General features: G+C 41.7%; 1 protein-coding gene across 1 annotated transcript in view; it reads right to left on the reverse strand.

Annotated features, from left to right (window-relative positions):
- LOC119809294 (probable C-mannosyltransferase DPY19L2) overlaps positions 1–9,629 on the reverse strand; it is a 119,773-nt gene extending 110,144 nt beyond the window's left edge. The window contains 4 exon segments of the mRNA XM_038322147.2: positions 1,632–1,769; positions 3,217–3,304; positions 5,375–5,399; positions 9,263–9,629. Coding sequence (XP_038178075.2) covers positions 1,632–1,769; positions 3,217–3,304; positions 5,375–5,399; positions 9,263–9,629 — 618 coding nt within the window.
- Between the last annotated feature and the right edge of the window lie 6,709 nt (positions 9,630–16,338).

Below are 16,338 nucleotides of genomic sequence, written 5' to 3' on the forward strand. Positions count from 1 at the left end.
TATTGAATACGTGATCAGACTGGGGAAGTGGAAAAGGGAGCACTAATTAGGGAGGGAAGGGAAATAAATATTGAAAAGGAAGGAAGGTGATAACAGTAAGGATATCTGAGAAAGTCATAAGACGTCATATGATTATACCTAAGACACCTATAAGAAGTTGGCATATAAATATACACATACACTTCAAATAAAATTTTCCCATGTGGACTGACCATGTTCCCTCCAAGAGCCATAGACCACCTAAGGAAACCCAGACACCAGGCATGAGAAACCCTCTTTTGAGTTGTTGGTCAGTGTTGTCCAAAAGATTCCCAAAACATACAGGTTATTGCTATTGCCTTGGTGACCCCCAGATGGAGAAGGTAAGCCCCTATTGCTCATGACACCATGCACTTCAGATGCATGCCCCAGGGACCCTGAACTGGAACTGACCTGAATTTCTCCTCCCTGAGGACTAACTTTCATGGTACCAGGAGTTGCCAGGCAACCTTACAAAGGAGGGAAGCCACCAACAGTCCTCCAGCTATGACGCCTAGTAACTGCAGCAAGACTGACGTGGCACAATAGCCCTAAGGGTGCAGCAGTGTTGTGCAGAGCTTGGCGCTGACCACCAACTCTGGAACTGGACAGGGCCTGCCCAGGTTTAAGTCAGGCAGACAGAGTCCCAGGAGCTGAGAGTGGGGAATGGACACCCGCTCCCACCTTTAGCCAAAGAAGCTATCTCTAGCTCGCATCACTTGCAAAGGAAACATTCGTTTTCACCAGCTGAGTCTCACTGGGGATACTAACCACACTTAAGGGTAAGGCCCATGCCTAGAAGTAGATGGCCGACCCAAAACTCAGGGGTGGTTTCGTATACTTTTTGTCTTATATCACTTTGTCTTTTTTTTTTTTTTCATCTTACTGGGTTTTTTTTTTTTGCTCGTATATTATGATTTTCAATTTTGTATTTCTATAGGTTTTATTTTTGTCTCTGTCTCTTGTGCTTTTTTGATACTTTTTATTCCATTTTTCTCATGTTTTTGTTTGATTGCTTTCCAAAGAGAGAGGTAAAGAAGGTGTGGAGCTGGGCTGGTGGGGAAGATCTAGGAGGTGGGAAAGGAAAACAATGGTCAGAATATACCGTATAAAAAAATGCTTTCAATAAAAAAGAATTCACAAATGAAGCTTCCCAAAGATTTTGTTGTTGTTTCTCAAATTTCTAGACTCCCTTTAAAAAACCATACTTTGTAAGGCTAATTTTTTTTTAAATCCACGGATTTCTGGCCATGTAACCAAATAAGCCTTACTTTGGCAGTGAACTCCAAGGCCCTTGTTCCCCTGCCAGTCTCACTGTCCTCCATGTGCCCTCCATGCCAACCCTCGTGGCCCCAAGCCGAGCCCTGGTCCCAGCTGTCCTCTGCTGCCTTAGTTACAATTCCCAAGCTAAGGTATACTCTCTGACATCATGTAAGGGGAGTCAGTAGGCTGACTTTTGAGAGAGGATCGCTTTATGGTGAGATCAAATCTTAAAAACATCTAATGTTAACGAACCTAAAATAGCAAACCTCTTTTTTCCCCTCTGTCCTTATATTTACCACTTTTATCTGACAATAGTCTGCTGGCATTATTTGTTTCTAAAGATTCCTCACCTCTGGATAAAGATGGAAGCGTTTCACTGTATTGATTACCAGGGGATATTCAGTTAGCCTGTCATTCATGATCATCCACAATCCTTCCAGAAATGAAGGTGCTTCGATGATAGTCTTGAAGTAGGAATAATAAAGTCCCTTTTAAGAAAGACACACACTGTCAATGTAAATAAAACCTTAAGTTGTTTAGAGAACATTTTTAGAACAACTTTTGTAGATCATCTTTCTTCTGTTAAAAAAAAAGGTCATGAAGAAGACTTCGTAATGACTTCTTGCTGTTAACATTCTCAGACTAAAAAGCATGTATCTTCACGCGTCTTCTCTATGACTCTTTCTAGTTTTCCGAAGGTCTGAGATTATTCAGATTAGGTGAATGGTTGCATGTAGCACAGATGATGCTTTAAGACATGCATCTAGCCAGTGTACTTTAAACTTGACTAAATCTATTTTCCCATATGCTTAGAAGTTGGCATATAATAAATTCTATCAAAAACAGGGGTGTCTTCATGTTGAAGTGCAACCCCGCATTTGGAAAGGACCGACAGTTTTATGAACTATTGACGCATGCTCGTCAGCATCGCGTGACTGGTCCAGCTTACTTCGGAGCTGCAGCTGGTGCCTGAGCTGCCTTCCGCTGTTCACAGATGCTGTGTCATAAGGGGATACACAGGTTGGTAGTTCCAGCACAGGGAACAATGTCCTCTTTAGACCAGGAGAGAATTTCAGCTCAAAAGTCTGTACTGTTTTATGTTATTTTCATCTTAAATTTGCTGTTTGCTAAAATAAGTAAATAAATAAATAAAAAGTGCCACAGTGTTTTTCAAAGTAAAGCAAGTGCCTCATTCTTCAAAATTTTGAAATAATTGAAACTCCATGCTCATTCCTGCTTCACCGACTGCTTCAGTGTTGATATGTTAAACAACACCAGGGGCTTCTAAATCCAAGCTGGTTCCTAATCGGCCATTTCTGCACCGTTTAGATTTTCCTTTCAGTTTATGAAGATAACACAGCAATAAAACTACTAAATGGTACCTGTCTACCTTCAGGGAAATAAAAAAAATGATTTTTGTTCATAATAAGCTATTGTTTTATGCCAGATGCTATAATGTGTGTGTCCGATTCAACCCTTCATTTCACCACAGCCCCATAAGTCTGAGGTGATTTCTACCTAACAGGTAGATGACTGACAATCAGAGACAACTGATCAGTCCTCACAGAAATAAGCACAGGACTGCTGTCTGCACCCAGTGTCTGTCCCCAACGGCCCGCCACAGCTATGTTCTTATTAAATAGTAGTTTATATGCCGCCCTTGGAAATAATGCCTTTGAGGTATTCAAGAACCACACAAACATTAATGATATATTCAGTCCCTGAACCTAAGCCCCGAACAAACCCTCCAGTGCTTCAAGAGCAATTGGAGGAAAATAAAAGCAGTGCCAGCGTCTGTAATGTGCTGACCAGCTCACACAGGACGGGCATAAAGGCAATGGGAGTCACCTAAAACCCATCTCAGTTCCTGCTAAATCTCTACCTTATTGTCCCACTATCCTTACAGCACAGATTAGTTAGAAGAAAGAACCGAACCATTTCCGTGCGGAAGGTCATCTCCCGTTCCAAAGATGAGAGGTGAGAAAAATGACGGTCATTTTCAAAAAGGGTTATTAGGTGTATCCTGGGAGGAAAGAAACACATGATAATAATGAGAATGGGCTTCAGAAGCAGCCCTAAAACAATTTCAGAGCTCAGAAAGCCATACAGTGAAAACAAGTTTTTATAACAAATGCTGAGATAATTTTACAGTTTACTGATGTAGTTGCTTGTATATTCTTGAGAATTTATTCTTCACCATCGCACACACTCCAAGCTGCTTGACTCCATTCTTCCATGTGCATGCACATCTCCTATTGTGCATGCACATCTCCTATTGTGCATGCACATCTCCTATTGTGCATGCACATCTCCTATTGTGCATGCACATCTCCTATTGTGCATGCACATCTCCTATTGTGCATGCACATCTCCTATTGTGCATGCACAGTTCCTATGGTGCCCTCCACTCTTCTTCCACGTCCAGCTCCTTAGGAACACAGGAAGAGCTGGGAGGTGGTGGTGCACTCCTTTAATCCCAGCACTCAGGAGGCAGAGGCAGGCGGATCTCTGTTGAGTTTGAGGCCAGCCTGGTCTACAGAGTTTGATATAGGACAGCCAAAGCCACACAGAGAAACCCGGTTTCAAAAAATTAAAAACCAAAAAAAGACTATGGTTTGTTTTTTTTTATGTTGCAGGAGTGATTCAAAAGGGCTGGAAAATACTTTTGTAACCACTGAAAAGCACTTCTACTATAATTTGAATAAAATCACTTTTAAAATAAGGTAATTTTAAAAGAAGTGTAAGTCCATACAAAGAATGGCCTTTTAAGTCCCCCAGAGGCCTATACTTGAAGGTCCACAGCAGTGAAACTCAGCAGCCATTGCTAGTGACCAAGGGGTGTATGTGGTGAAATTAGTCACCGTCAGGGAACGTGCTGCCCTCAGTTTATAAAATCTTCCCAACAAAAATACAAACAAAGTTCATGTATCAACATAGTTTCTGCCCTGGATTCACACGCAGGTCACGTGCCAGAAAACCAACAGAGTACAGGAGTGACTCTTCCTGGTCCAGCCTCAGGGCTCACAGCAAAATTGTTAGGCAGATGGGAAGGCAGAGGAACACTCGCCAGGAAACCTGCCTACATCTACGAAATGTTAGCTCAGGTAGAAATGAAAATATTCCAGATGAAATTTTCAGGGTTTTTAACACATGATTTAAAAAATAAATTTTTTAATTTTTTTTCCAAAGAGAGTGCCAGGGAATGCAGACTGCAGACTCAGAGCACTTCTGCCACACCACTGTGGGAAAGGCTTGTTTTCTTGAGGCAGGATCTCACTATTTGCCTCACAGGTTACCCTCAAACCCATAATCCTGCCACCTCGGTCTCTAAGTGCTGGAACTACAGACATGCACCACCATTTCCAGTTCAGAAAGAAAGTGAGCTTTATCTCTTTTTCTGGGTTTTAGATTGCAGGTATTCCTAAGACTTTAGCTCTAAACTTATGTCCACAATAACGTACAGGTATTACAGGAAAGGAAAGGCTTTAGGTGACATAAACTGAAAAGCCTTGTGGGGTGGGAAATTTTCAAAGAAATAGAGGGGTGAGTGAGTCTTAGGTAAAGTGAAAAAACAATTTGTGTGGCTCGTGAAAAGACTCAGAAGATAAGATGATCAGCACTCACAGGGCAGCTCATAACCACGTCTGACTCCAGTCCCAGAGAATCTGATGCCCTCCTCTGGCCTCTATGAGAACACACGTGGTGTACAAGCATACATACAGACAATTTTTTTACTATACACATAATTTTTTTACTAGGCCTTAGGGCATCTTCACTGTAAATGATAATGTGCACGTGAACTTTATACAGAAGTGATGCATAGGTGTCAGTTGACACAGGTATCGATGTCTTTTTTTTTTTTTTTTTTTGGTTTTTCGAGACAGGGTTTCTCTGTAGCTTTGGAGCCTGTCCTGGAACTAGCTCTTGTAGACCAGGCTGGCCTCGAACTCACAGAGATCCGCCTGCCTCTGCCTTTAATCCCAGCACTCGGGAGGCAGAGGCAGGCGATGTCTTGTTTTGATATTTACAAGTGGCAATGCCAAAATTTAACCCACATATTTCTATGTATTTTAAGCTGAGACAAAAATCTTACCAGTGCAAAATCCCCACAAAGGCAGCTGGAAAAGAAAAAAGAGAAACAATTAAAAACCGTTTTATTGCTAAATGTCTTTAAAATGAGCACTCAGCACTTCAAATGTGCACCTAAAGTCAGAGCTCACCGAGCTAGACAGTCAGCCGTTTCTGTCTACTTGAGCCAGGAAAGCAGCCCAGAAGGAAGTAAACTGAGCCTCGCTCCCTCTGCAGGTGGGGCGGACCTGGAAGCTTTACATATCCCTCCTTTTAAGAGTGATGAAGTGGGTGGCTTGATCTTTTTGTGACTTTTCAGTATGACTGTCTATTGTTTCTTATTCTCTTCTTCCTTTATGTAAAGTGTTTTTTAAAGCATGTATACTATGCCAAGGTAAGATTCTTTTGGAAAACACTCTGACCTGCGTAATCCAGCCTACAACACTGTTCCTTGCACTCTTCAGTGATCATTAAATGCAGAAAATGCCTTGTTCAGCCATGCCTTTGAAAGCTAAGTTGTACTATGAAGGCCCTGATGAACTGCCAGCTCCTGAGGAGAACCTGGATCCAGGCACAGTCAAGGGTCCAGATGAGCCCCGTGCACGAGGATAACAGGGGATGAGGAACAGGTCCAGTTCCATGCTACTCTAGGTTTGCAGCTTTCTGCAGTGCTCCAAACACAGTGACCAGGAGATGGAGCTGAGAGCGAGGAGGAACAAGTTAAACGCCACAACGCCCCTACTTCTTCCAATGGCTTTTCCTAAATGGATGCCCTTTCATCACAATAAGCTTACACTCAACTCTTTCCCAAAGTTTTGAATGTTGGTTTTAGTAATTCCCCAGGTCCTTGCTGACATGGAGGCGGTAGCTCACTCAGCCAGAGTCGTCTCACAGAGACTTTGTGACGCGTTTACCAGGGTTGCCCACGTACGCTTGGCAAGATACCTCATAAGCCACCAGCATCAACCTTCTAAAACTGCGTTTTAAAACCATGCATCTTGGGTAACAGAATAAAAGCAAAGCAATTCAATATTCAAAACATAAAATCACCATGTTGAATTTCCCAGCCCTGCTCCCCTGCCTACGTAATGACCATGCTGGGCTCATCTTAATTTCTTCTCAGATTTGCTTGTATTGTATCAGGATGGGCAAACTATAGCCTACTCTCTGTTTTCGTGCTGTGCTCAAGCTAAAATGTTCTTTGTTTTCAAATGGTTATTAAAACAACGATTCAATATATGCCATGCATTCCGTCACACAAAACAAATGTTCTCTGCACCACTCTTAAATAAAAATGTATAACCTTTATATTCAGCTGGGAAAAAATGTCCTGAGATAAAGTTTAGTTACCAGTGACGGAGGGTGTCCTATTTGACTACATTTATTTCTTTTTTTTCCAGTCTCTTGTTAGTGATATATAGTGGGAAATATTTAAAATTACATTTTCAAAATAAAAACATGGAAGAGCTGGCTTCAGGGAGTAAGAACTTGCGCCGCAAGCTTGAGGACCTAAGTCCAAATCGCCAGGACCCGTGTGATAAAGCCAGGCATAACTGCATATTATATAACCCAAGACTAGGGGTGACAACAAGCAGAGCCTGAGAGCTGGCTGGCCAGCCAGACTACACTAGAGGGTGAGCTGATATTTCAGTGGAAGAGCCTGTCTCAAGCAAGTAACGTAGAGAAAAGGACAGCCCAGCTCCTGCTCTGGCTTCTTGAAGTGTGTGCAGTACAGTGCACACCCCACCCCACGCACACATATTCTCACAAAGGGCCAAATATGATCCACCTATCTGTTCAAAGATCCTCAAAATCCAACTGTGTCTCCCAGCCCCTCCTGCCACAACTCCCCAAAAGATGCACGCTTAGATGCAGTTTTCCTGTCCTATTTGTCTTTATTCTGCCCTATTCTTTCTATACACTGGTGTTTGCCTTGCAAATCTCCTTGCCACCTAATTGTCCATGTTCACTCAGATGTGGATAACACCCAAAGTGATTGTCTTGATTCCCCTCCTGTCTCCCCTGCTTCTGCTTCAATTTCAGCCGCTACAATCTCATCTGCTACCTTCTCTGTCAGTCTCTTCTCCCCTCCCCTCCTGCTGCTGCTGCTATCATTAGAACACTGTAGCCTGGTTCTAGGAAGAGTTTCCCAACTATTCTTTCTGCTTTCGTTCTCAAACCCTCCAGTCCACAGCACACTCCAGCCTGCAGGATCTCGAAAGCACGCACTGACCAAGCAGCCTTCCCAGAGGGAGAAATCATTCAGTGCCAACATCACACAGCTACCAAATGCCATGGAATTTTTTTATAGAACAATTAGTATTTTAAATATAAATAACCATATCTGTATATAAAATGAACGCTTAGTTATTCATAAAGAATATTTGAACAGCCTTTCCAAGGAGCAACACACCAACTTGTTATCCAATACTAAATGGTCAGTTCTGAAAACATATACAGACAAGTAACATTATATGGACTGAGAAAGTTATATTTATGTACTTAGGAATGTGTGTGTGTGTGTGTGTGTGTGTGTGTGTGTGTGTAACAGTATTTAAAGAAAATTAGACCATGAATTTTTAGGAGAGCCAGGGGATGCATGAGAGGATTTGAAGAGAAAAAAGGGAGGGGATAAATTATACAATTTTATTATCTTAAAAATAATTAACAATTAAAAACAAAACAACAACAACAAAAAAGAAAAGAATCCATGCCTTCACACAAAGAGTTCAAATGCCTCACGCCCATCACTGAGTTGGAAGCTTATGTCAATAGCATCCTCCTATTCTTCATGCCTTTCTTTTCATCTTAACTTTGTTTCCACACCATGCTGTCTTAGTGCTAAGACAGGTAACCTGCCATTCTGTCAGCATCACACACACACACACACACACACACACACACACACACACACACTGTTCCCAGCTCCACATGGCCATTTATCAGCCTTTTGCTATAACTCAAGTTCCACCATTTTCTAAAAGTTCTCTCTTTCTCTAAGCTACATTCGCCTTCCATTCTAAAGTATTAACTGTCTCTCCCGAGCACAGCTAGTAAAGTTATTATTCAGTTAATAAAGCCATCCATAATTTCCTTACCACTCATGGGTAACCATGTGCCACACCTCAGTACACTGGAGCTTGGATTTCAGAAAACGGCCCTTATTGATTGTGGCTGTGACACCGGTCAGTTGGCATAGACAGCAGATGGAAATCTAAGTACGAATTTCAATTATTCCTCAATTACTGTTAACACTTCAATGTGACAACTCATTTTTACTTCAGCAGCCAAATAGCATATGGTGGGAAGAGGCGGCAATAACCTGTATTGAGGTATTTGTGTCTCCATTTATATCGACAGTTAGTGTGACAAAGCTCTCGTCTCAAAAACTAGACAGCAGCAATACTTAAGTTACCTCAGAAACCACAGAAAAATCAGAGGTATAAATGGAGGAAATGCTTGCATGAAAAAACTCCTAGCAGCTGCCGTTAAAAGCTCCGCAGAGTGGAGAGTAAGAGGGTATCAGCAGGGGTAACGAATGCACCATCTACTCTCCTCCTTCCTCCGCCTTTAGTGATCTCAGCTAAGAAACTGATTTAAAATACAAAGGAGCATAACTCTGTCCAGAAGGTAGTCAACCACTTCTACAAACTTGTGTTAACTAGCTGCTCTGATAAGGTTAACTTTTTGTTGGCATACAGGCGACCACTAGGTCGGACAATCTCACAAGATACTTTAAAACAGGAGCTTGAAGGCTGAGAATTCCTGGCATGAGATTCTCAGACATCACCGTCAACTCTTCCAACACACCAAACACTGGTGAATGAAATCCCCCAAGACCCATGTAAACCCTTCAAGGCTTTAGGATGTGAGGTAATCCTGCCCGGCTGGGAATGGAGCAGGCTCTGCTCACCTACACCAAAGAGGGTCCTGTGGGAGAAGCGATGATTATGCAGTCCCTGCACCCTTTCGCGGAGCTGGTCCAAGAGGCTGTGGAGGAATTGGAAGCGGCCATGAAGAAGGAGCTTGGTGACCTCCTCCAGGTGTAAGTAATTTTGCGCGTTCAGATTTCGGGTCCTCCGCTGCTGCGTGTAGTTGCGGGCGCCCCCAGGCAGGTTCCTACCGCCCACGAAGGAAGGCTGCAGCAGCCACCTCTTGGGCCTCTTGGGCTTCGCGGCGCGCTCTAGCGGGGGCTCCACCGCCCCTGCGCCCCGACTCCTCCTGGTTTGCGATGCGTCGGGGTCCGATTCCCTGAGTTTACTCCTCGTCGGCCCCACCATCTTCTCATAGTCTGTGGTCAGGTGGATGGAGCTGGGTCACCGCAGGGCCAGGTTCGGGGGCCGGACTCACCTGGCAGCCTCAACGACCAGCCCCCGCCGCCGTTGCGGGCAGCCTCGTCGTCATGACGACCGTGAAACAAGGATGGCGAGCGTGCAGTCCAGGAAGCCTTGCGCTCCACGTGCAGCGCGCGCGACTTGCGAGTGGCGTGACCTGCCCCAGGGCCTGGTCCCTGAAGGACAGTACTCGTTAGCTCATTCTTTAAGTAACATGGTCTCTTCCAATGAAGTTGCTCAGATCCTGGCTCGAAGAAGAAAGGGACGACGGCCTCAGGAGTTCATTACCTCCCTAAACCAGAAGCCACCCTGGGCCAGAAAAAGGTCTTGGCCTCACAGTTTCTATACAACACTATAGAGGCCACTGCCACGCCACATTCTAGGTCTTACGTCAGTCTGTACGGCTGGAGTCCACACCACTTCACGCATCCATTTTAGGACTTTATTGAACAGACACAATCACCATAGTGTTGACCAAGTTCATCTTCATGGAAGAATACTGCTTGAAAACGCTCATGGTTCCTCCATATCCCACAGAGCTTAAACTTGTTGGTTTTATTCCTCGATACCTTCAATAATATTTCCCAATCTACCTTTCCGATTTTAATTTCCACTTTCCTGGACACAGATCTTCCGATGAGTCTAAGTGAAACACACACACACACACACACACACACACACACACGCCCCACACGCACGCACGCACGCACGCATGCACATATACATGCCATCCCATGGTTTTCCCAGCCTTTTCTCCTATTGAGAAATTGCTTATTTGAATGCAGTCTTCTGACCCCAAGCCCTTTCTCTAGTTCACATTAATTATGCCTTCACTTAAAAGCTAGAGTGCTGGGCTGGAGAGATGGCTCAGAGGTTAAGAGAACTGACTGCTGTTCCAGAGGTCCTGAGTTCAATTCCCAGCAACCACATGATGGCTTACACCCATCTATAATGAGATCTGGTGCCCAGAACACTATATACGTAATAAATAAATTTAAAAATAAATGAATAAATCTTAAAAAAGAGCTAGAGTGCTCACTAGTAGTTATATTTATCTACTGACTAAATCCAGTACATGTGAGACAAGTAAGTTGCTGCTAATTTATGCTTTATAAGATTTTTCTCAAGAGGCATTTCTGCATTCCTGGTACTATTTGTTGTGCTCAAGATGTACATAGGAAATAGAGGACCCGAAATATAGTACTTTGCTCATGTTTTAATAGGTTGTAATTTTGTCTATCCAATTTTTAGTTTAAAATACAAGATATTATTGATTATTGTTTGGCAAACACACAATGTATATTTAACACATCTTGTCATGCAGTCCAGGTTGGCCTTGAACTCCTTTCTCAGTCTCCCGAATCCTGAGATTACAAGTTTTGTCACCATATTAAGCTGGCGAAAACCTGCTCTTAAATGAATCCACAAAATCAAAATGGAGCTCCTTATTTTAAATGTGCACGTTTTAACTCTGCATTTTACAGCAGAGTTAATTTTCTGTAGTCTCTTTCCAGCTGCCTGAAGAGGCATGTTCTTACCTTTGGTTCATCCCTTAAAAATAAAATCTAGTCCCTTATACCCTTAAAATAACCTTTTGCACAGATACCCATTGTTCCATTATTTATTGTCAATTTTAAAATTAGAATAGCCTCAACATCAAACTCCAAGTTACAGAATTACTCATGTCATGTGGTATTGGGGCCATTAATTCATTTTGAGTGAATGGCTAGTGATAATAGAAAATAGCATACAGTGTTAATCATAAGCGGGATGTGTTTTCTGAATCCAACCCAATATGTATATTGTTAGGTTTTAGTAGGGAGCATCACCTGATATACTGAAATTACCCCAATTGCTTCAAATGTCAAATAATTAGAACAGGGGAGAAAACTAACCACATTCCTTCCCAAAATATGAAAAGAATAGACTATAGCCCAGTTGCTAATAGTGCTCCCCTCTGAAACCTCTTGAACTGGAGCTCCACAGCTCACACTGTCCCCAGCACTTCTGTCTTCCAAGCTTCTACTAGACTGGCCTGTTCACCTCAACCCACTTTCCCTGTCCAAAGTCTCCAAATCATCCAGAAATCTCAGAAAGAAAGAAAGAGAGAAAGAAAGAAAGAAAGAAAGAAAGAAAAAAAGAAAGAAAAAAAGAAAGAAAAAAGAGGGAGGAAGGGAGGGAGGGAGGGAGGGAGGGAGGAAGGAAGAGCATGGTTAGTCTAACCACATCAACACACCACTGCTTGGTAGCAACTTCTGTCCTAGCTACTTTTCTAATACCTTGACAAAACACTATGAAAAGGACAACAGAAAAGAAAGCTTTTAATTTAGAGATCATGATTCTAGAGAGTAGTGGAGTCCGCAGCCATGTGGAGAAAGGATGGCAGCAGGCTGTTAGGCATCTACTGGGGCAGTGGCTGAGTTTACAAATTGAGAAAATAACCACAAGGCAGCAATCAAGCCAATTGGAATGGCATGGGCTTCTGAAATGTCAATCCCACCCCAGATGACACACCTCCACCAACAAAGCCATATCCTCCAACAACCCACACTCCCTAATCCTTCCCAAATAGTTCCACCAACCGAGACCCAAGCATTCAAACATATGTGCCTGTAGGGGGACATTGGAATTCGAATATCCCACTCATGTTTTAGAAGATTCTCTCTCTCTCTCTCTCTCTCTCTCTCTCTCTCTCTCTCTCTCTCTCTCTCTCTCTCTCTCTCTCTCTCTCTCTGGTTTTTTGAGACAGGGTTTCTCTGTAGCTTTGGAGCCTGTCCTAGAACTAGCTCTTGTAAACCAGGCTGGCCTCAGGCTCACAGAGATCCGCCTGCCTCTGCCTCCCAAGTGCTGGGATTAAAGGTGTGTGCCACCACTGCCCGGCTGATAATCTCTTTTACATAAAGGTACTTTATGCACTTATATATCTAAAACCTGCCTCTGCGCCCTCCCCCATTTTTTGTTAAATCAATTTTTAAATGTTTTGTGAAATTAAATGTAACCACATTTTCTTCTTCCATTTGCTTCTTCCAAACCCTCCCAATATCCCTCTGTGGTAGTTTGAATGTAATTGGCCCCATAATATCATAGGAAGTGGCACTTTCAGAGATATGGCTTTCTTGGGGTGCATATGGCCTTGTTGGAGAAAGTGTGTCACTGTGGGGGCAGGCTCCATTGGCAGAAGATATCTCAAAGCAGCTTCGTATAGACTTTGTCATGTGGTTACTAGTGTTCATGCTTATAAAGATTTATAAAAATTTTTCTCCATGAAAAGAAGAAAGCTGAGCAAGGTAAATTGGTTGTAATTTTATGCATTTGTTTCTATCTGTTGCAAAGAGAAGTTTCCTTAATGAGGGGTGAAAATTGCTTTTCTCTGTGATTATAAGGACAAGAATTTATAACATAGTTAGAAATTATCCTGGTTTAGTGAAGTGGTAAATGTAGGTTCTCCTCTGAAACCCATTACTTCACTAGCTCTTGGTAGTTGGCTAGGTTTCTGGCGCCAGTGAGTCTTAGGTTTGATTAGAGACAAGCTGATTGTCATTAAGGTATGTGCACCACTATTGTACCCTTCATGTTATTGTACCATGCTGGTCCTTTCTGTGATAGGTGTCATAGCTGGGTAAGGTTGTTGGCTGTTTCCCTTCTTTGGAAACTTCCATATTACCTTAAGTTACTATGAACACTAGTCCTCAGGGAAGAGGCCTTCAGGTCATTTCCAACTCTGGGGCATAGTATCTTCAGCAATGGGACTTACCTTCCATCTCTGGGGGACAACTAAGGGCAGTAGCAGTAGCCTAGCCTATAATATTTTGGTAATCTCTTGGACAGTTCTGATCAACAACTCAAAAAAGGGCTTCTCAATTTGGTGTTTGGGGGTTTTGTTAGATGGTCTTTGACCTTTGGAGAGAGCATTGCCATCCCAGATGGAAATTTTTTATTTAAATTATATTATGTGTATTTATACATCAACTTACATGTATTACAGCCATTTTAGGTATATTTTATAGTATGACTCCTTATGACTTCTTAGGATATCTTTATTGTTTATTTTTATACTCTCTTTGTATATTTAATTTTCCCTTCTTTAATTAACCCACATCAGATCACTGGCAGCTCACTATTCCCTTTCTATTGCTCCCCCAACCAATTGCCCCAGCAATCGGAACGCCCCTTTCTACTTTCTTGTTTTCTGCAGTTACTCCAGGATATATACTCACATCCAGAAATCTGGAACTAAGAGCCTCAGATCCTTTTAGTTACATCTGCTTATTTGAAAATTTCAAGATTAAGTTTTTTTACAGATTGACAGTGTTCCATAGCATATATGTACCACGTTTTCGTTACCAGCTCTTCAGTTGAAGGACACATAGGTTTGCTTCCATTTCCTAGGTATTGTGAACAGTGATCAGTGAGAGCATTTTCATGAAAGATGCAACTAAGCCGTATAGCCAGCAGATGGCAATAATGGCCTGGAAACCGGTATTTTAAAGTGGTTTTTAGAAAATACAGCCAAGGTTTCTGCAGTCCTTGTCTAAACAACTACTTCCGGGTGAGTTTAGACCTGTAGTTGACACTCCTTTCTCTCAATTAGAAGCATATGCTGTTCTGCCTGGAAAAAATGCACTTGAACATGAAAAAGATTACCTATAATAGATCAGTGTCCTAAATATGAAATTTAGAGAAATTCCAAATGTAACACCAAAAAAAGGCAATTTCATTGCCCATTTCATATACCTAATTAAGAATTGTATTTTGTGTACGGTGTTTAGTTTCTCAAATAAGAATGACTTCATTTTGTTTCATTGAGAGTCCTCCTCTTTCTGTTAAGTTCAGTGTATGGTTTTTAGCTTTGAGCAAATACACAGGCACAAATATAAGCAGTTAAATTTAATCTACATAGAACCTGGTTATACGAAGCGAAGTATATGGACAGTTCCATCATCACAATTCCTGAAACTTAGAAACTTTCCACTCATGACTGGATTATTTAAAACAACTGATTTTACCTTAATTGATATTTTTTACACAAAAGGTGGAATTTTGTTCATGCTGTTTCACAGTTCAGGTACTTTTTTTTTTAGTTACATTTTAAAATTTAAATTTTTATACAATATATTTGGTCATGTTATTTTTTGTCACCCAGATTATTTCCACCTCCCTACCCACCTAACTTAATTCTCTCTCTCTCTCTCTCTCTCTCTCTCTCTCTCTCTCTCTCTCTCTCTCTCTTTCTCTCTCTCTTTCTCTCTCAACAAATAAAATAATAAATAAATAATAAACCTAAAAGAAAAGAAAGCTGGCAAAATTTTTTAGAAAAGTTTCAGGTTCACAGTAAAATTTTCCAGAAGCAGAGTTTCCATATCTCCTTTTTTGGCCAATAATAACATCCCCTGTTATTAACATGTTGGATTCGTGTAGTCCGTGAGTTATAACTGAGGAGTCAATACAGTTACTCTTAGTAACTAGTCTCTAGTTTGCAGTAGAGTTCATTCTCAGAGTTGTCTGGTCCTGTGAATTTTGACAAATGCATAATTCTTCAGACTCACCATTAAATTATCACAACAGAATTAATTGAATCTCTAAAACTCCTCTGGATTCTATCTGTTCACCTCCGTGCATCCCCCCTAAAAAAAATACCTGGACCTCATTGATACACCTACAATGTTAGTAATTCACTTTTCCTAGATTATCTTGTGGTTACATGGTCGGAAGCATGCAGTACCCTTTCTCAATGTTCTTTCCCTTAGCAATAAACATTTTCAGTTCCTCTGCCTCTTCTCACAGCTTGACAGTGCCTCTCCTCCTCAAATTCCTCTCTTCCTCTCTTTCTCTTTCCTCGTCTCTTCCCTTCTCTTCCTCTTCCTCCACTCTTCCTCTTCCCCTCTCTCTTCCTCTTTCTCTTCCTCCTCTCTTCCTCTTTTGCTCTTAGTTCCTCCTTTCTTGCCACATTCCTGAGACTCTACTTGTGCACAATAGCCCAGCACTCCACAGCTAGGCTACACCTCACCCCAACACATTTCTTTTTATCACTGAGTAATAGATGGCTGTGCCGTCACCTGTTCACCTATTCACCTGTTGAGGGACATCTTGTTTGTTTCCGAGTTTTGATAATTATGAAAAAAAGCTGCTATAAATTCATGTGAAAACTTTTGTCTGACAGGACCAGATTATTTGGGTAATAGCTAAAAAGCATAATGGTCGTACGATAACATAATGTTACCTTGGTGCAAAACCAGAAAATTTTTATTTCCCCCTTTAGCTCTGTATCCACGCTGCACCAGCATTTTCAACACTTTGGTATTGCAACTGATGTCCAGTGCTAGTTTTTAATGCATGAATCACTGATCACATGCAATACTGCAGATCTTTCCACATTCATTTTCCATTCCCACATCTTCTTACAAAATATGTGCATATATCCAGATGTTTGCCCTTGCTTTATTAGGCTGTTTGTCTATATCTGTTGCATGTTAAATTGTCTTTTGTGTTATGGATGAAAACTCTTTATCACATTTGTATTTTGAAAATATTTAGTCCTAATCTTTGCCTGCTGTTTTCATTCTTCTAATATTGTCTATCATCAAAAAAAGGTTTTCATTTTTTGACTGTACATGTATCTGACATGCATTTGTGTGTTCATATGTGTATGAGCACA

This window comes from Arvicola amphibius, chromosome 3, assembly GCF_903992535.2.
Source record: "Arvicola amphibius chromosome 3, mArvAmp1.2, whole genome shotgun sequence".
NCBI lineage: Eukaryota > Metazoa > Chordata > Mammalia > Rodentia > Cricetidae > Arvicola > Arvicola amphibius.